The sequence below is a fragment of the Parus major genome, chromosome 7 (assembly GCF_001522545.3).
Source record: "Parus major isolate Abel chromosome 7, Parus_major1.1, whole genome shotgun sequence".
Classification (NCBI taxonomy): Eukaryota; Metazoa; Chordata; class Aves; order Passeriformes; family Paridae; genus Parus; species Parus major.
The window spans coordinates 30,966,307-30,987,654 of NC_031776.1; the positions used below are offsets into that span (position 1 = coordinate 30,966,307).

Below are 21,348 nucleotides of genomic sequence, written 5' to 3' on the forward strand. Positions count from 1 at the left end.
TCTGAGCTGGTATTATCAGCTTTGCTGGCATGCTTCTACTTCTTCCAGGACCTTCTATCAGCTTTTCATCAGACTTCTGCCATTTATTGGACTGATCACAACTAAATAAAGGAAGTTTATTTTAGTATTAGCAACACTGTTTTGAATTGGCTTAAAATTTATGATTTGGCCTATCAAAATGAATGTTCTTTTGTTTCTGTGATCCACTCAAGCAGGATACAGCCCTTGGCACCCTAAGCAGGTGTGGATTCAGCCTTTGCTCGTCCTGCTGTCTGATCTCTGCTTTATAAATTTGATGTGGTCAGTGGCTAAACAGCAGCTAAATTGCTTCTGAGCACTCAGTGTAACTGAGGCCCCCAAGTTTTGTTTAGATGTGTGGATAGTTCAATGTTAGTGGAGTATGTTCCCTAAATGTATGTTAATTAATTGCAGTGTCAGTACTGGAGTCAAAATGTGTGTGGTACAAAGGCACTTGACAATGGTATGAGCACGCATCGTGTCTAAATGCAAGTAATCTTATCAGAAATCAGGCTTCTTTTCCTCTTCTCTGATCCTTTCTTATCTTCTACCAACACAGCATGTGACTGTTCTTTGCTTTCACTTGCCTGCATTAAGTAGGAGGCTGTAACTTATCGTTGTTAATGCTGTGGTTTGAAAAAAGGGAAGGTAGATTGAGCCTCCAAAGGGACTGAGGGAAGCCAGCATCTCACAATCACAGCATGGACTGCAATGTTTCAGAACACAGACTGACTGGCCAACTGGGGTGGGACATCTGCTGGGATATCCCTGCAGGAATAAACAACTGCAATACCAGGAAATCCATTCATTTGCATTTGGTTGGGGTATAGTGCACATCTGTTTAGGCAATACAGCTGCAGTAGGAGGCTGTGGTTAACATTAGCCTGGAATTCTAGTTTTTGTGTACTGGAAGTTTGTCTGGCTTAAACTCTTAAAACGTAGCACTCCCAGTTTGGACTCATTACTCCTCGAAAAGAGGTTTCAGAGGATTCCTTATCCCTTTTAGGATATATTGCATCAGTTTCTGCGTGAAGCCTGACTTCTGGCATCCCTTAGCAGAGGAGATCTGGGATAGGGGCAGGTGTTTTTGCTCACCCTGTGTATTCTGGCTGTAGTTCTGGTATGCTGGCAGCCCACTGGCTTCACACTTGAATTATTGACAGCTTTTAGGTTAGAGTGCCCTTGGTAAGACTAGAGGAGGTTCACATCTTGGTGTATGTCCTTGGCTGGTCTGCAACAACTTGTTCTAACAAAATCAAACAGTTGCAAACAGAAGGGCAGTTTGCCCTCTTTAGGAAACAATCTGGAAAATAAGTCAGTATTTTCATTAGGATCCTGAGGGGAGGGGTTAAAGAGCACCTCTTGGAGCTGGTTGTGGTACAATAACTGCAGGGTCAGGCAGGGTGGCATGAGGCTGCATCTGAACACACATTGCTTGTGTCTGGATGGATATTTGTAACAGGAGAATGAGAGATTGCTGTGACTGAAAGTTTAGAAGGCTGATGAAACAAAGCAGTTTAAAACCAGCTTTAAACTTTGTAACAGAACTTGGGTAGATTGGTGTTCATTGACAGTACATGTTACTAAAGGCTGAGTTTTACTCACTCCTGGTCATTACCACTGCCTAGTCAAAGCAATTAGTCTGTAAAAGTTTCATTATAAATTGTGAGCAGAGGATACCACAGAGCTGGTGCCATGGATTTAGCGCTGATGGGCCTGTCACAGGTACCTTTTCTTGTTGCTAAGCAGTACTATGCCTCCTTTTCAGCTTTTGCTGCTGTTAAAAGAAAAGCAAGTTTTTTTCCAAAATTCAAGGTTGCATCTCATCATTGACTGGTAATTTGACCATCACTGAGTAAGTCAATTTTGAGGCCTCTCCTTTCAACCTGTATTTTCCAGCCTTTGGTTCTTATCTCATATCTGAGCTGTTTGCTGTAACAAGAGGCACCTGGTACCCAGCTCTAGCTCATACAGTTATTTCTAGAATAATTTCTTAAGCATAAGAGGCCAGAATTTGGGACTTGCACATTTGGCATTGGAATGCAGGCCTTCTCCTAGCAGTGGCAATACTATTTTTACTGAGCTACATGGTACAAAAATACATATACACTGTTTACTAGTCATGATGTGTCAGGTTGCCTATGTTTGAGTTTATAACAGACTAATAATTAAATACCACTCAAGGTGCTGTTTTTAATGGTGCAAAAGCTTCTGCTTTGGCTACAGATAATTAAGGTTTTAGAACTGTGTAGCTGCTGATGAATGGTGCATTCAACTGATGAAGAGTTTAATCCTGAGTATCCTGATTTAATCCTGAGTATCCTGAGGATACTGGTGTTCCAAGCTTACCCTAAGTACCATTTCTAATATAGGTACAGATTGGACAGAGAATATCAAGCTGTGTATATGTACATACTTATAAAGAGACTTTGCTTAATCTCTTGTAGATGATTAATTCTCCTTCTTAAAAAGTGAAGAGGAATATGTGGATATGTGTCACCAAAATCTGTTCACATGAAGATGAACTGTTTGTACTTTATTTTACACATTAAAAAAAAAAAGTTAAATCTTAAAATGCTGAGAGATATGTGGTTTGCACCCCTAATGTACAGATCACTTTAATTAGGGTGCTTATCTGAGCTGATTCTTGATAGCATGAGGTTTCTTTTGTAGCAATGACATCAGCATGGTAATGTTATCCTCTCTAACTAGTGAATGACCAGCTGTTGAACAGGAGTTTATTAAATCCAGAACAGAAAAAAGCTGTTTCTAATGAAGCTGTATAATAGTACTTCTAGTATTTTAAATTTCTTATGCTTGTGTAAATGGGTGGAAGGATAGCCCTTTTTCAAATAAATATGTGAATCATTTTTGTTCAGGGTAGGGACTGTTGAGTTGTAAATTGTGGTACATTTTTTACAGAAGTTGTAACTAGTCTGTTTAGAAACAACCCAAAAAACCCCAAATACTTGCCTACCACCCCACAGAATGTTGTTTCAGTTGTGGTGGGATTTTGGCTGGTTAGAGTTGAATTTGAGAAAGAACATAACAAAGATGCTGTTTCTTAGAGGTGTTCTTGCCCTCGTGTATCTTTTCATCCTGTTTTTCACACTTGGTGTTTAGTTTATGTACATCAACTGATCTAAGTCAGGAAGAATTATCTTCCTAAAAGTTTCACAAACAAACTCACAACTATAACATCCAGTTTACAGAGAGTGCTGGAATTACTTCAAGAGATGTCTGATGAATGGGACCACATCTTTCCAAAGTTTAAAAAAGGGGTGGGGAGTGGGTACAAAAAAAAGCACCTGTCATTCTTTAGAGGCACAAACAGAAATGGGTGTCCATATCCTCTTTAGATATGTGCATTTGGAGACTAGACTAGGAAAAAGCATTAGTAATTAACAGGATTTCCTCCTTTGGAACATTTATTAGATGTGCAGGAGAATAAGGGAAATACACTACCACCTGAAGTTTCGGGGTGTCTTATTTGGTATGGCCAGAGAGATAAAAGTCAAAATCCATCAGTGATTACAGCAGACCAATGTGTGTTTATTGCTTCAGCTCTTGCTCAGCTCAGTTATTAATTTCCTGTCAAAACAGAAATACACAGAGACATTTCTGTGCTGCTGTCTTCATGCATTCCACATCACCCCTTGATATCTTCTGTCCACTGCCCACTTAGGTACTGAATAATGACTCGTTATAGGTCTGTGGTAATCATTTACTGGGGAATAGTAGTGTTGCAGTGCTTGACAGCTGTCAAATCTGGGATTAAATATATACCAAAATCAGTGCAGCTGTCTGTGGAAGCTCAGGGGACCACAGGGATTCTGCTGTGCACTTCATAAACCTCCATGGCCACCAGCAGTGCTGTAAAGTTAATTAGTTAAGTACGTGTTCTTGGGTGCTCATCAAGTTGCTGGCCACTGGAATTGCTTGAGGAAAAATAGGGCTTATTGGTTTTTTATATTTGGGTTTGGGGTTTTTTGTTTGTTTGTTTATTGAAATAGAGGGACCATTCTTCCAGCTGTCAATGAATTTTAGTCCTTTCTTATGGGAAAAGTTTAATATTTGCCATCTACCTTCTTAGAATTTTTAAGTGGATTTAAGATTTATTTTTCTGTTGATAAATAGAACAGAAAAGTCAGCACCTCATTAAGGAGATCATTCTCATAGTTCAGTGTCATTATGCTGTTTCTTATACCATCTTTCTTTCTGTTCTAGAACTTTAAAAGGAAGAGTGTGAAATACTTGCATTTTTAATTGCTGGTTTTAATGTTAATTATGTTCAGGGTTTTGGTTTTTTTCCCCCCTAAACAACTAGTCATAAACAATCATTAGCACTTGTCTGTTAAAATATGGTGGTGATAGGTTTACTTTCTTATTTAGTGTTTTCTGCTTCACAGACAAGTGATAATTGAGGAAGAAATATTGACCATTTAACCACACATCTTATTGCTGTAGAGGCTGCTGTCTTACAAGTGCTTACTTGAAATTAAGTCACTGAGGGAGTTTATCTTGAATATACTCGATTTGTTTTTAAAGTAGTGGTATAGTTTTAGACAATGGAATTTTCCATATTTTATTGCACCCAGTATTGCAAAAGAATAGTAAAACTTGCAGCTTTAAATGGAGCAACAATATTCTGCTATATAGTCAGACCAAAAATATCTTGAAACTATAGTTAAACAGAAAGAAGTAAAATTCCTTCCTGCCATTTCTTGGAAAATTAACTGGAATTTATGCAGAGCAGCATTAAACAAAGTCCTTCATTTTCTCTTTTGAGACTGTTCATTTTTTTAACTGAGACATTTTCAGTGTGAAAAAAGCCAGCTTGAGGGCTTTATGATGTTTTTCACTGTACTTGCAATTAATTTCTCTGCCCCTTTCCTCCTTAAGCAAGAGATGGCTGCAGATTGTTCTTTTAGCAGTGTGATTGCACAGGACAGTGTCTGCCTTGCCTGCTTTAGTTTAAATAATGCACATTCACTTCTTTAATCAATCTGAATCAATGTGTGAAATGTGCACACTCAAGACACGTTGAAGATAAGTGCTCCAAAGGTATTTTTGTCCTGCTGCAGAACTCCTGGTTCAACTGGAAGCAGAAGATCTATAGGGAATTTTAACAAGCAGGGAGCGCTGCTAGCAGGGATCTGAGTAATTATCCTATTAAAACAGAGCAACATCTGCATTATCTGTGCAAGCACAGAATGGAAAGGAACATTATGTTCTCTAATCCTGTCTGGGAGCATTATGAAGTTAAAAGGATAACATTTTACCAAATCTGTGTTCTAACATGATAGGTTACACTTAATTACCTTTTAATTACCCCTCTTCTAGTTGGACTTCAAGCTAAGGACCCTGCCTCTAGCTCTCATCACAGACCATTTCTTGCCTTTGGATTCTTCATGCCAGGTTTTATAATTGAGTTTACCTTGAAAAGTTGATCCTTCTGTATCTTGAAGACCTTTATTACAATTATTCCTCCCTTGTGTATGAAAAGCTCTGAGAATATTAGTTCTTGTATAGAAGACATGTTGCAGCATTCAGAAGTTTGTGTTTTCAATTTAGTAGCAACGAGCAGCCTCGTTGGAGTATGTTTTATGGATGAGGAGTAACTATGCACAGCAGAGGCCACACAGGAGCAGGACATCATTCCAGCCTCCCAACTGCTTGCAGTGGAAGCCAGGAGTGTGTATTGGCTTAAATAATGTAGATTTCTTCTTTCCTCTGTACCCCTGAGGGAGTCTGATTTCCTGATCACCTATCTAGCCATATGCTGTAGCTCTTGCCAGGAACTCCGAGCAGTGTCACTGCCAGCTAAAATTACTTGTTTTCTGAGAAGTGAATTACACTGGAATGGTCTGAAATTGCTGCACTGGCAATATCACAAAGTTTTGTGTACACACACACACACACACACAAATAAATATGTAACAGCAGCCTTACTTTGAAATACAGCTTAGAAACCACTTCAGGCAGGGAATTTGATCCAGATCCTGTGAGGTGTTCTCCACCTGCTCGGGCACATCGCTCCTGCTTTGTTGTCTTTCCAGTGCTTTTCTCAGCCTCTTTTTGCTCTGGCTACCGCAGTACAATGATGAGACATGCAAATTAAACATTTATAAAGCAAGCATATTGTCTGCTCCTGGTTTGTACCAGTTAGAGGGAGGACATAGTGTGGCTGGTAAAAACTTCATGTTTCATAGTGCTAACTATGCTTTTTTCTCCTTTCAACAGGATGGAACTGAAACACAGATATATGTTGACAAAGGAGTTGGAATAAGACTGAGTCCTGCTCTGTGATATTTTTATACCTGGACCATGAACTTGCTGTTTGGCTTCATGCTTTAGGAACCTTTGTAGTGACTGTGTGAAGCTGTTTGGAATCATGGCATTCTCTCCATGGAAGCTGTCCTCTCAGAAACTTGGCTTTTTTCTGGTGACTTTTGGTTTTATTTGGGGAATGATGCTTCTGCATTTTACTATTCAGCAGCAAACACAACATGAAAGCAGTTCAGTCCTGCGTGAGCAAATTTTGGATCTCAGCAAAAGATACATCAAAGCATTAGCTGAAGAAAATAAAAATGTAGTTGATGGGCCTTATGTTGGGACAGTGACAGCATACGGTGAGTGTGTTCTCTGGATTATCTGATAATCTCATTAAGGCTTTTTCCTCAATTGTCCAAACATTTTGCTTCATAAAGCTGCTTAATTAGCAGTACTTCCCTGTGCATTTTCTGTTCAAATGCAGAAAATGGCCTTCCCTTTTACGTGAGGCAAATAGTACAATTCCAATCACTTGGAAATGAAGCTGTCTGCTAATTTTTATTACATCTCTCTATCTAGTATGCCTTAGGCTATTTGTTAGAACCCAGTTTTAAAAAACTTTTTTGGTGTTTTTGAGAAAGTTGGGAGGCTTTTCAATTTTAGTTTCTGTGATCTAAGAAATTCCCTGTGGAAAAACTTGCCTTAGTTATAAAATGGAGACTGTTACATTTATTTCTTCTTTCCCGTTTCACGTCTTTGTTCAGTCAATTTACTTAATGTTTAAGTTTTTTTATCTGGAATAAGCTTAAATTAAGCTTAAGTATATCCTATTTGCCTCAGGGCAGAAAACTCCATGAGTTTTAGTGCTTTGTTTGGCACTAGGTTTTAATGCTTACTCTCTTCCAGTTTGTACATGAGCGTGAAGTTATCGTGCATGTCTCAGACAAAGCAAGCAGAAAAGAATGAAGCATATTACCCAAAAATATTACTAAAATAAAAATATAATCAAATTTCAGGTTAGGTGTGGTTCCCTTCAGTCTATTAATATCACATAATATACCTTACTTGTTTAGCAGTTTTTAGACTCGCTTTTTTTTACTACTTACCTATGCACTTCCAGACTGTCTGAAAAGCTAATTAGTCATTTAGATTTGTTTTCTTTTATAATTATCTTAATATTCAGCTCTGAAGAAATTGAGTGGATAGTTTTTGTGTGCTTTGACAAAGAATGTAGACTAGGATGCAACAGACAGAATAGCTGCACTTTCCCTCTAGTTTTTTCTTATTACTCTATACTTTTTTGGTGCCTGCAGTGAAAATATCCTGCTGGAAGGTTTTCTCTGTGTCTTGTTTCTGTCACCACTCCTTTTTCCTCTAAAAAGCAAATTTTTGAGTTGGTGTGCATTTGCTAGCCTGTAAGCCTGAGATTATTATCCCCAGCATAGCTAACAATTAAATTGCTTTGTTGCTTAAATAACAACCTGCCCTTATTCTGTAACTCCAGATTTGTGGCTGCATGTTGAACTATACCAGAATTGTAGCTTACAAAGCTACACAAGTAAAACAGAGTGGTACTAGATCAATATTTGGCTTGAGGATTTCTGAGCAAGTAGAAATCCTTAGAGGATCGTGTGATTAGGCTCAACACAAAACTTTATCTGCTGTACAGCCATTACCAGTGTCCTGTTACTGTACAGGGGTGCTTGATGGTGGATAAATTGAGAAAGAAAATATTCAACAAGCCCCAAACAATCTGGCTCCAGATATTGAAGATATATGGATATCCTGCATTAATACATATGCAGGATATCCATAGGAAAAGCTCCCCTGCAGCTGGTTGCCTATGGCATTAATTTCCTGTTCCAAATCCTGCTGGGGAATAAATTGACTCTCCTCCAAACACTGGTCAAGTTCCCAAGGAGAAGTTAAACTGCATTTGGAAGCGGGTGAAATAACTTTGTGACACTTCTGTGAAGGGAAAGCCAGGGAAATGGTGTAGCAATTTCAAGTCCATGGCTAAGATTTTTTAGATTAAAGACTTAAAATTTAAGTTTGGCCAGGTCTTTTCAACAAAGTAATTTGGAAAGATGGAAAATAATGGTAATGCAGTTATTTAAAATATTTCTGGGAAAAGCACTGTGGTGAGTAAATAACACTATATTAAATAACAGTTTATGAAAGTGGGTAAGTTAATTACTTAATAAGATAATTTGTCCTGTTTGGCACACCAAATGACTTGTTGCTTGCAAATAATCAGGTTAGCTCTTCAGAAATAAACACATTAATGGCTGATGTTAATAATAATTGGTAGAAGTTTCTTCAATATTCTGTGAAATTTAATGCTCTTGCTTATTTAGCCTTTTTATTTTTCTTAATGTTATCTTCTGATTACTTTAAGTGAGCACAGTCGTGATTTCCATGTTCAAGAATAAATTTAATGTTGACTGGGTTTGGCTGCTTTTACCCACCTGAAAGGTTTTCAGTTTTTCCTTAATTGTGGTTGCACAGATTGTTTACTTTCTCACTTTTTCTTTCTACCGTGTATTCACCTGTCAGGTAGGTGGTTCAAACATTTTCCTTTCCAAAGTTATAATTCAGATATACACAGTGAATATTATATTTTTCTTTTTTAGCAGTAAACTGTTCTTTTACAAAATTTCTATGAATCTGTGCTTCTGCCTTCCCCTTCCCAAACTAGCCTCCACTTGCCTTTTTGATGAGACAAGGTGTCTCTCTTATCAGTGTTTTGACATCAGAATTAAACAATAATAAATTTGAACCTCCTTTGTATCTATGATCTGTGTCTGCTTTTATGTAGGCTACATTTCTTCCTCACTGTTTCCTGAATTATTTTTACTCCTTTTTTTCCTAGATTTTTTTCTTTCTTCTGTACCATGGTTTTGTTCATGTTAAGTCCAGAGTTTCCTTTTCTTCTGCACACTATGCCATTAAATAAATTCTAGACCCTTTTTAAAATAGACCAGATGTGTGGACTGGTGCTTCAGATTCCACCTTCTGATCTTTACAGGACAAAGGAAAACACTGTTATAATGAGAAAGGCTTTCTTTATGGCACCATGGAATAAATATGATTCTCCTTTTGTTTGGAGAAAACAATTATAAGCTTTCTAAAGTAATAGCATTTTCTTATTTAGTCTCTTGTTTGCACAAGAATTGAGATAGTCATGGGAAAAAGGGTTTTAAAAAGCACAGAGTGAATGTGGCAAAAATACAACTGATGTAGAGACAGTGCAATCTCTTCAGATGTATGGAAACATTTTCTATTTTAGATCAGAATGTTACTTGATTCTAAAGTTGTGTAAAAGAGAAAATATACCAAAACACATGCAGTTATTTTATGTAATAAAATGGGAAAATCACGTAAACTCCTTGTACCACATTCTTTAATCTTTACAAGGGTAAATGAACAAAGGACAATAGTTTCATCTTCTTTAGCTTGTTGCCATTATAATTATACAGTTTAAACTGATAGTGGTCTAGTTTTCTCCTCTTGCCCTCAGTTCTCTTAGCTTACCAAAGTGTCTTGTGTTCCTTCAAGGAATCTGAACAAAATAAAAGCAAGAGAAAAAAATATCAGAGGACTCTTTCCGTGTTGTCATTTGATATGCAAATTCCTGATATTGTTCATTGCCTTCCATGCCAAGGAAGTGCTGTGTCAGACCAAGCAGAGACAATCACCAGCAGACTGAAGAAAGGAAACATGATTTTTGGTGTTTTATGAATACAAAAGAAAGGTTGAGCTTAAATTATTATTTTTTTTAAATCATTACCTATTTTTAATTTGCCAGTGCAGAAGCTGGTTACGTGGAGGAGATGCAGAAGGTTTTTATACTGGCTCAAAGCTGTCCATTTTGGGAAGGGGATTTTCATTCCCAGGTGACTGAGTAGCAACAGACTGTTCCTCTAATAGTGCTTGAATATGGATTTAGGTTTAGACTCATTATTATTTTAGCAGCTTCTTATTACTTAAGCCATTGAAAAGCAAGCATTTTTCTGTTCCTGTAATGGCTCACATTTCACCTTGGATGTGGATACCTATGAGGTGCAGTGTGCTTTGTGAAACAGACAGGCTGACAAGTTCCATGGCCAGGGAAGCTTGGATCTGGGGCTGAACAAAGTAAGAAACATGAGTGCATAGAGCTGGAAATGGCAAAGATTTGCGCTGAGAAAATGTGTGTATGCTTACATATGTATATATTTGTATATGTATGTATATATGTATAACAGATATATAGATCTGGTTTCTGATTCTGTCTGACAAGTGTGCACTACATTATTAAGCAGTTTAACTTATCATTTTCATTTGCAGATTTGAAGAAGACACTTGCTGTCCTGTTGGATAATATCTTGCAGCGCATTGGGAAGTTGGAGTCCAAGGTGGAAAATCTTGTACTTAATGGAACAGGAGCAAACTCGACCAACAATACTACCACTTCTGTTCCCATCTTAGGAGCAGCTGAAAAGCTTAATGTAGCAGGTGTGTATGGTAATTAATAAAATTATTTATGGGCTGTTTAATCTGAACCTTTTCTCTCTTGGGCATAACACGATTTTTTCAGTGTTAGGTTCTTGGAATGTCATGGAAAACAAAATTCAAAGTCTAGCCATTATCAATGACAAGCTGAAATCCAAGCTTACTGGAAGATCTTTCTTCTGTGGTAACTTTTACATGTTAGAAAACCAAAATCTCTGCTAAATGAAATAGTCCCATTTGTAGCAGATGTTTCATGGTTTAAATGGTTGTACTTTAGAATGATGAAACTGATCTTTTCTCTTGAAGCCTAACTATTTAAGTTGGTATCAACCTGCTCTGCCATTCTACCCATATGCACTTTATTGCTTATTAACTGAAAGAAAACATTTATTGTATTTGTTGGTCATGATTTAAAAATGTCTTTCCCTGCCGTGTTTAATGGCCCCTAGGATTTGACACAGAGAGATCACCTACCTGGTACATTCAGTTAACATAAAAACATGTTTTGAGATGACATTTGAAGTCATTCATTTTGTCTTCAATGAATGGATTGTTTTGTTCTGCCACCAAGTTGAAACAGATACTGGCAGTCCTGACTCATAGGAAAGTCTAAGTCCAATGTTCTTTGCAGTCCCAAAAAGAGAACAGGGCAGAAGAGTTAAAGCAACTTGGTAAATAAATTGATAACTGTGCTCCTGTGTCTTGCCTGTCCTTGGGTTTCCTGCAAAAATAAATATTTCTGTTGTGAGGGTGTTACCTGCTGAAATTCTCAAAATAGAGAAGCAAATGCTGCCCTTGGTAGGGAAATGCCCCTGGAATAAGTCTAGGACAAGCAGATTTGCAAGTGATTGCCTGATGACAGCGTGGCAGCAGAGTTGGTCTCAGCTGCTCAGTCCTAACTTCATTTATCTGTACTAGGGTGCTAAAGTCATGTTATCTCTTGGTCAGACAGACTTTTCCCTCCCCCCGTCTGCCTTGTCTTGGTAAATCTGAAGGCAGATCAGGAGTGAGTAGCTGAAGAGGTGCAGCACCTGCAGGGTACTGACACCTTCCTGCCAGAAGGCATCCAGCACAAGATCTTGGTTGGAAAAACTTCCGCTGAGATGGAAAGTGAACACTGTTAGAATTTCTGGGCCATATATAAAATGAAAAACATCCCTGTAAGTTTTCTTTCTGTAGCTGGACAAAAGAGACTTGCTGCTGTTATTTCCTTAGGTTTGCAGATAATTGGGACATGTATACTCATTATGTTGCTTTAAAATTTATAGGCAGAGGTTCATTGCTCTTACCTGAAAAGGAAACATCTTTCAGCAGTTCATAGGGTGATTTGAATGTTGTTTATTATTCTTGGAGTGGGCTAGATTCTCAATTTTGTTATTCTGGAGCAACATTGAAGGAGCCTGGTAAGAGTTTCCCATTAGCCGTGTTTGCATTAGTTTGTACTGCCCAAGGCTTGATCTGTGGCGAAGAACACAATTCCTCTTATTAGAGCCACAGGTTTTTTACCTTTGACTCTCAGTAAGATGAGTTTAAATTGTCTGAAGCAATGGTTAAACAGCAGCAAGGAACCTTCAGCTTCCTTAAGGTTTGATTAATGTATTGTGCTGATGATTGGATAATGTCACTGCTCAGGTACCTGGACTGGATAGTACCTAGGGTTAGAGTAGAGCTCAAACCTAATCCCTGTGTGAAGTGCCTGCTCTTCATCCATTTGCAGCAATCACTGGCAATTACTCAGATCAGAGGCAGCCAAATGGAAATGAAAATGTTGTCTCTACTTCTTCCTTTATGGCAGTTTCCTGACAGCACACTCTGGAAGTCATATGATTCCAGCATAATCGTAATATAAATATCTTCTCTGTTAGGAAGGAATTGCTCAGAAAATAAGCTAGGTGAGGACATTGTGACAGTACCAATCTTGGTTTTGTCTGTAATATTTCAACAACATCCCTTTTATATTGTGTTAGAGCAATTGAGGTAATGTGAAAATTGTGGTGAAGGCATTTTGTTACCCAACAGTTTGCCATTTTACTGGAGTCAAAGCAGATATGTCTACAATACAGATGATACTTTTCTTTCTAACATTTAGCTGTTACACTATGAAGTGATCACAACAAGCATGTTAGGATTACCATTCCTCTCTTTATCAGCTGTAATATTTTAATGCTAACATTAGACAAATTCATGTTAATGATTGTTAATAACATTGATTTTCCTGTCTGGACAACCATAGAGTTTGTGGAGCATCTGATCAACATAATGTTTAATAATTTTGGTAATCTTTTTTAAAGGCTTCTTGAGCTGTTTTGTTTTGTTGGGTTTTTTTTTGCCTCAGAGCTGCTGCTTAAAAGTCTGCAGTAAATTGAGTGTTTTATAGCCTCATTTGTCAGTGAAGCAGTGCAATGTCATTAGCAGAGTTTCCTACAAGAGTGCTGCTTCCAGTGGAGCTACATCATGCATTTATTGTTTTTGGATTGAGATTTCCCAGTACACTGAGACCTCTGATTCTATAATTTATGCAGCCATGCCCCTTTCCCTATGGAAAGCCTTTCTGAAGTAGGTGAGGCTTCATGTTTACCCTGTAATCTATTGACACTGCTTGTAAACCTTGGTAGTAAAAAGTGGAGCCACAAATCATCCTGAGATCTGCATTTTGTCCCCCCTGACCTTGTGTAAATTTTACTGTGTTATATACTGCTGGAGTAGATATAAATGATAAAATAAGGCACAGAATGACAGGAAGGTGGTTATGCTGTAAGTATTTATCCTCACTGCTGATTATAACAAAATCAAGAGCAAAACACAGTATTTTTCTTACAAATTAAAACTGACTATGATGACAGGCTAGACTGCTCAATCTGAATATACTGTATGCTTTTCTTCATTGTGTATTTTAAGTATTGATAACTCTTCCATGGTAAAAAGAATTAGTACTTATCTGCAAGCCAGGAAGAACAGAGATTATGATGATTAATCAGAATTTCTTCTTCTGAGGCCTCTCTGCAAGTATAGAAGTTAATAAATAGCAAAACTTATTTTTCTTGGTTTTAAACCATGTTCAACTAAAAAAAAACCATAATCTTGACTGTGTAAAGCAAGATGGGCCACAAAATCTGGGGAAGTCCAGTGTTGGGCCAGGACATGTTGAAACCTGGAGTTTATAACCCACTTTGATTGACTTCCTGAAGGAATGAGCAATAACTTCTCTGAAGGTGCCTGACAGCAGAAGAAAAAGGAAGCGCTGGCATGGGAAATAATCAAGTTTTTTAGCAGTTTGGAAAAAATACCTAGCTTTGTTTTGAGTTATGAAACAAAGGTTTTTTTGCTTTTTAAATTGTTCTTCATCTGGCTATCAAGTGTGGTGTAGAACTGAGGCAGCAGTGGTGAAATCTGTCATGGAAATATCACTCTCTGGTGGTGTGGAGTTTTTTGGCAGATAAAAGGATATGAAGAAAATCCATCTGGATTAGACTCCTTCATGATAAGAACATGATAATAGTAGTAGAAATTATTGACAATTTAGCAAAGACTGTAACTTAACTGTCTGTGAAGTAGGTGAACTCAAACTTTCTTTTGATTCAATCTCGAGTTTTGATTGCAGGGCTGGAACACCTCTCCTAGTGAAGACAGGTTGAGACTGGGGCTGTTCAACCTGGGGAAGGGAAGTCCCTGGGGAGAACTTAAAGCCCCTTCCAGCACCTAAAGTGGGCTACAAGAGAGCTGGGGAGGGACTTTTCACAAGGGCATGGAGTGATAGCACAAAAGCAAATGGCCTGAAGCAGAAGCAAGACAGGTTTAGATTAGATCTTAAGAAGAAATTCTTTGATTGTTGACACAAGCTGTCCATAGGGACTGTGGACTCCCATCCCTAGAAGTGTTCAAGGCCAGGCTGGATGGGCCTTGGAGCAGCCTGGGCTAGTGGAAGGTGTCCCTGCCCATGGCAAGGGATTGGAACAAGATTGTCTATATGGTCCCTTCCAACCCAAACCAGTCTCTGATTTTGTGACTCTCAATCTGATTGCTATGTATATGTAGCCTGTACTGTGTATTCATACCCTTACTGTGTTTAGCTGGAGTGTGTTTAGTGTGATACAACACCCAGTTCTCCCTCTGAAGTTAGTTTTATGGAATCTTTCATTAAGGGAAGCCCAAGAGCAAAACAGGTTTGTTGTTTTTTTTTTCTTTTTGGCTATATGAAAGGATATTAGAGTATGAACTCTTAGTAGCATAAATATCTTTAATCCTAGAGGAGTTGAGGATGAGACTTGTGCTACAGCATGAGGCTGCATAGAATATGTTGGAAAGAAAAGCTGTGAGCACTTGGGGAGGTTGAGTGGGAACTTTTTTTTCCCACTCCCTTTTTAGATCCATGTGTAAAATTGTAAGCATATTTTGTTTTTTCTTCTTCCTTCCACAAAACCATCAAACAATCTGCTGGTTTTGATACTGACAATTTTCAACTGCTTTTTCAGAACCTCCATTTTGTTTATGAAAGAGTGAATTGTTAATAAAGATGCTTATAAAGCTTTGGCTGATTGGTTTTGGAAGCAATAAAGCTTTCTTTCCTTCTCTCTTTTTTCTATTTATCTAAGTTTTATCTGAAAAGCTTCTGAGATATTTGATAGCCATCCATTTTGCATTTTTGGTAAGCAATATATTCCCATACACACAGGAAAGTATTAATCTAAACTTTGGGTGTCTAGGAGATAAGAGTTTTCATCAGCGTTTAGAACAGGAAGCTTTGAGGCACAACCACAAATGACACCCTAAGTAAATTTAAATTTGCTGTTGTAGAGATGATTAAACAGAAATGGGGAAATACAAAACCATGGCACTTTGATTGTCTACAGGGCTGCTACTGTTGTAGCTGCATCTTCAGTTCCATGTGACAGGCACAGGATCAGTTTGGTTTAGGCAATTTAGTTTTTAACAGTTGTGCTTTACTAAGATAAAGATAAAAGAAATCCTTGATTTTTGTGGGACAGAATTGCACTATCATGGTTCATCAGATAGGGCAATCTGCTTGCACAAACATGATCAAAGAATCAGTCCTCTGTTTTCTTCATGTGATATTTTTGGTAAGCAGTGAGTGGGGTTAGTGTGTTGTGTTGTAGGATGAATTTCTTTAGAGGTGGTCATCACTCTTTCTGTGCTTTTTCAGTGAAAAACTAATTTTTTTACAATCTTGACCATCTAACACCCCAGATATAATAATTGTACTGAAAACTCTGCCAGACTGGCTGTTTACAAAACATTCTTTTGCATTGAAAAGTGCTTCTTTGAATTATTCTAACTGTGTGTCTTTGATCCCACAAAAATGAGCAAGTGAAGGTTTATGTTAAATCCTCCTCACCCTTCCCCTTGCCCACAGCTGGTGCTTGGAGGACTCTTGCTAAGCCCAAGGACAGCCCAGGCTCAGGCTGCTGCATTAGCACTGCACAGTGAGGGAGGACATTTCTTGTGCATCTGTTCAAAGTTTCCATAGCTTTTCTGCCTTGTGCATTAACTTGTTCTGCTGTGTTGGCTGTTGAGTTTCCTTTTAGCAACTTCAGTTTTAACATCTTTAAAGTCACTCATTAAGATGCAGACTTCAGTGTATACTTGTCATTTAAGACATGATGGCTTGGATGCCTGTCAGATATCTGGCATCCTTCGTGAATAAGTAGCAAGGCAGGCTGACAAGTCAGCTTTGGCAATGCTACAAGGTTTTTTTTTAATGTTACTATGGTGAGAAGGACCTTTGTCGTGGTATTTCCATGTCCTTATTCCTGAAGACTTGGGGCTGCCACACTGGGGGCAGAAAAGAGTCAGGTAACCTCAGGATCAGTGGATTTGTTTCCGTGGCTCTCTGATGATTTTGTTACACAACCTCGTTAGTTTTAGCAGTCTGCAGCTACAGTTCCACCATAGTCCTCTACTTGCAGAGATTAAAAAAGCTGAGATACTGCATATTGTTTTAAATTCCAAAGCTGCCCTCCTGTCTTGAGAAGACTCAAGTAGGCTTTTCTTTAGTCACACAGTGCATCATGCCTCAGAAAACAAACGAGCTGTGTCCCCACAGGGCACCAGGGTGTACCAGGATGTGGGACTGCATTGGCTCTGATAGTCAAGACTGCAGCTTCCTCGAGGTGATGTTTTGCTTTGACTCGTGTTTATTGTGCCTTATTCATTGTATTCTTTCTCCATGCTGTATATGTGCATTTATTAAGATTTCCCCCCTCCCACAAAGGCAGTTGTGTGGAGCTGGGGAGTTTTGTGTGCCCTCAAACCTGGCTGTCGCAGCACAGTGTGGTGTGTGCAGAAGACCGCAGGTGAATATTTTCCACTGCAGTGAAAAGCTGTGTTAATAATGCTGAAGGGGGCTCTTAGTGGTCCCCTGGGCTGCATTTTGATTAAACACTTGACTACTACTTGAATTCTCCTAACACTGCATTGATTTCAGTAGTGCTAATGGAACACAGCAGCACAGCTTGTGTGAGGATGGACTAGAGGTAGAAAAGTTAATTTTCTTTAAATCATACCAACACTTTGCTACAGAAGTTTCTAAAATGTTGGAAAGCATTTTGTGCTCTGCATTTAAAATCTTGAAACCTTTAGCTCATTCGATTGAATATGTTGTTAGTGCTTTCAGCTCACACTGCAAATTCTCTCTTTAAAGAAATCTTACCAGCTGGAGATGAAAAATGTGAATTGAATTGAGAATGTGTTAATTAGTTGGAGAAGGGAAAGAAGACCTTACACAAACTAAACCAGCCTTAACTACAGTCCGTGTCTAATCACAGATACCACATTTCAGGACTGAAATAGAAACAAGAGAACAGTTTCATGAATCAGAGTAAGAATAGTACTTATATTTAATGATCAAAACCAGAAGGAGAACAGATAAATTTGGTGAATAGATTTGACCAGATGTGATTACTCTGACCAAATAATACTAGAGAGGTTCTGTATTTTATGGCATGTGCTGAGGGGAACACTTTTGACTTGAGCTACTATCTGTACTGTATATCACTAAAAAATACTTTAATATGCACTAGTCTGAAAATCAGAGTTTAAGCCTCAAGGGTCCAAAGTACATCACTTTTACTGTTGTGTTAAATTCTTAATACATTTCTATTTTCAGAAGAGCACCAAGCTGGTCCTTAGCAGAGTAGGTAGGCTGCTGGTGTCAGCTTGCAGTTTCAGCTGTATTGCAGCCTTATCATTTGCTTTAACCAATATTGCTATTTTAAAACTCTTATGACAAACAGAGCACCTATCAAACAGCACTCACTGCTGAGTGACTAATTATAACTCTGATTCAGTGTACTGTCTTAGTGGAATATTTCTAGACTTCCTAACTGTCTGATGGAGAAAAATTGAGACAGAATTTTTTAGCCTATTACAAAGCACATTATTTGAAGGATGTGCAATATAGAAAAGGGAGAAAATATGCTGGTAGCACTTAATATTGCTCTTTTTTACTGTTTTATTAAAGAGCAACTTGAAAGCAAGCAAAAATCAATTCCCTACCACAGACTGTGCTTTTAGCCACATCATTCTCAACGTGGGTGTTGTAAACTATTACAAATAGTTCACTATTACAAATAAAACCTGTAGACATGGAGTTTAAATGCAGGATGCAATGAAGACCAACATCTGTGAACTGGTATTTAGGTGCTGGAGGCCTGGAGCTTTAGCAGATGCAGTTGCTTTTAGCAAGCAACAAGAGAGAAGCTTCTTTTCCAGTGCAAGGTTGGTGACTTAGCTCAAATCTGCCACATTGTTGATGCTGAGGTGCCAGACTTTGCACTGAAACAACTGAGGATTGTTCACAAGTTCAGGTTCACCTGCTGTGCTCTAACGATGTCTGATGCAAAGCTGTACATGATTTGTGAGGGGAACATATGGCTCCTTTCTAAAGGATGGAGAAATCTGAGGATGGAGTTTGTTAGTTATATTTTAAATATCCCAGGACCTCACAAACAGTATTTAAAGAGGTTTTTTAAAATCTGCAGTTGGTTGGTGTTTTATCAATATTTTTCATTTTTTCAAGGATGATCTGTACCAACTGCATGCTATTAGATTTATAATATGCTGTGTTCATTAGATTGCTAGTGCATTGACTTTTAATGTAACATCATATGAGATAAATGTTTAACAATTATGTCTTTCCATAACAGCAGTCGAGAGGAGATAAGCTATGCATGAATTCAAAAACACTCAGGTGTGTGTGGAACAGGAATTAATATAATGGCTCACACAAACTTTAGGAGAAAAAAGTGTTTAAACTACTGTTGGTTTGTACTAACTTGACTGTTGTATTTCTAACTTTTTTTTTTTTTTTTGGCTGAAAGTTCTAAGTTTTGGCTGGGAAAAGAGATTTCAGAGCTTGCATTTTAAATTATATAAATCCTAATTAAGGATAAAAATTCTTGCGGTTTCTCAAATACTATTTTCCAACAAAAGTAACTTTAATGTCAGGCTTAATGTAGTTTTGCCCTTCAGGAAAGAATTATCCAACATTATTTGCTAACAGCATTATACATCTATCCAGACTTTTTAACAAGAATCCTCATAAGATATTAGGGCTTGGGATTTTATCTCCAAATGATGAAAAACTCCTAAGTCTCGACTTGTATGTTGATGCTTGGTTTTCATGTTTTGGAAGATCCTGATGTGTAGATTGGCATCTCCAGGGTTCTATTTCTTCATCTCCCATGTCATTATGATCGCACTCAGAAGTGTAAATTGCTGGTATCTGGTTGAGCTTGGTCTCAGCTGCTCATAGGAAACAAGATTTGTTCACCTCTGGATCCCTGTTAAAGAAGAGCCAGCTATGAGGTGATGCCAGCAAGCTCAAAAAAGAGCAGCAAGAGGAGCAGAAATGTAATTCTTCATACAGGGCCTGATCATCGAGGAAAAATTTGGGAGGGATGATTGTCAGCCTAGAACTCACACTAACTGTGGCCAGGAAGAAAGGCTACGAGCAGAGCAAGTAGTAGTTGACTGGAACTGTCAGGTTTATTCACTGGTGAATTCAGAGTTGTGCACTGAATTCTCAGGCTTATGTGTGGAAGCCAGCAGTGACTTGCCCATTTCTGCAAGCAGTTGTTGCTTTGGACAGCAGTCCTTGATGTGGATGTGTTTCCAGTCTGACTGCATCAGCTGGCTTCCTGTTCACAAGCACAGAGGAAAGACTGCTTCTCTAGGGAATACTCAGATGGAGCAGAATTACATTTCTCTGTTCCTTCTCCTGTTCTTTCACATTCATTTCCTCTTGTATGCACATATTGCTACTTTTTTTTCTGCTCTGGATAGTAGTTTTATGTAAATTGTTTCATGAGAGTGTTTATATTTATAGAATTGCCTTCACTGTGCTATTACCTGATTAATAGCTGAGAATAAAGCAAGTGAAAGCTGATGTAGGTGTTTGGGATATAGATCCATGGTAAGGCTGAATGGGAAGATGGGAGTGAGGAGTTGGTGACTGTGTAAAGTATCTCCCCTGTCTGTGGATTATGGTGGAGAAAAAACATGAACATTTTTGAGGAAGGTGAATCCTAGGAGTGTTTACTGTTGCTGGCAAAGAGGGGGGAAAGATGTCAGATACTCTTGGTGTAATACTCCCAGAGATATTAATATTTCAACATGGTTAGAGGTGATAAAGCTGGGCATTAGTGTTCTGTGTTGCCTATACAGACAGATTATCCTGGAGAGACCCAGAGAGGTCTGTGTGTAACCCATCCCAGTGGAGCAGCAATAGCAGGACTGCTCTGGAAAAGCCTCAGTGCAGCTGCCCACAGGGGAGACCAGAAGCCTGAGAAAGTCTGCAGTTTGTGCCGAGAAAAACGTCTGTGGGACGCTTGGGATGCATCTCTGTGTGCTACTGCCACAGCTGATGGGAGCTGTTGAAGTGTGAGCCTGGTGCAATGTGTGACTGTTGGAAGAGGGGTTTTATTCTTGCAGGTAGATCTTGCAAATACAGGGATCCTCTAAAACCTTGTGAGCAATGAGCAGTAACAAAGATCATTCCCTGTCAACAGAAACACACTGGGATGCAGAGAATGTGCTTACACATGACAGAAGAGAACTTGTAAACTGCAGTTGTGTATCTACCAAAAATCAGGTTATTGTCCATATTTTGGGTTTTTTCTCCATCTTTTCTTTCTTTAACAGGTCATGAGATCCCCATTAAAATGAAATGTGGTATAAGTGATAGACTTGGCACTGTGTGCTGTAAAATAAGAAGTTATAGCTTGTACTTATGTATTACCCTGTACTTAATAGGACTTAAGTAGAAGAGAGGATTTGCTTGACTAACCTTCTGAAGAGTAAAGCCATCATATGATAGGATAATTAACTCGAGATAGAAGACTTTTTTTTATTTTAAATGACAAAATTAATGGCTCATTCTTGTTGGCAAGCTATACCCAGGCATTCAGCATATTCCACCCTAAATTCAGTATGATGCTGAAAGTTGAACTTTCCCTATGGTTGAGCTGCGTCTCTGATGTTGTACCAGTGATTTCAGAGGTCTCTTTTTGTTTTAGGAAGATCTTGAATTTGACATGCCTTATGTAA

General features: G+C 38.4%; 1 protein-coding gene across 6 annotated transcripts in view; it reads left to right on the forward strand.

Moving 5' to 3' along the window:
• The window catches only part of MGAT5 (alpha-1,6-mannosylglycoprotein 6-beta-N-acetylglucosaminyltransferase), a 109,008-nt gene that overhangs the window by 30,460 nt on the left and 57,200 nt on the right, over window positions 1-21,348 (forward strand). For all 6 annotated transcript variants that reach the window (XM_015634692.3, XM_015634693.3, XM_015634689.3 and 3 more), the window contains 2 exons: window positions 6,262-6,650; window positions 10,621-10,788. In XM_015634692.3, the coding sequence (XP_015490178.1) occupies window positions 6,413-6,650; window positions 10,621-10,788 (406 nt within the window). In that variant the 5' untranslated portion in view covers window positions 6,262-6,412. The remainder of the gene's footprint in view (window positions 1-6,261; window positions 6,651-10,620; window positions 10,789-21,348) is intronic.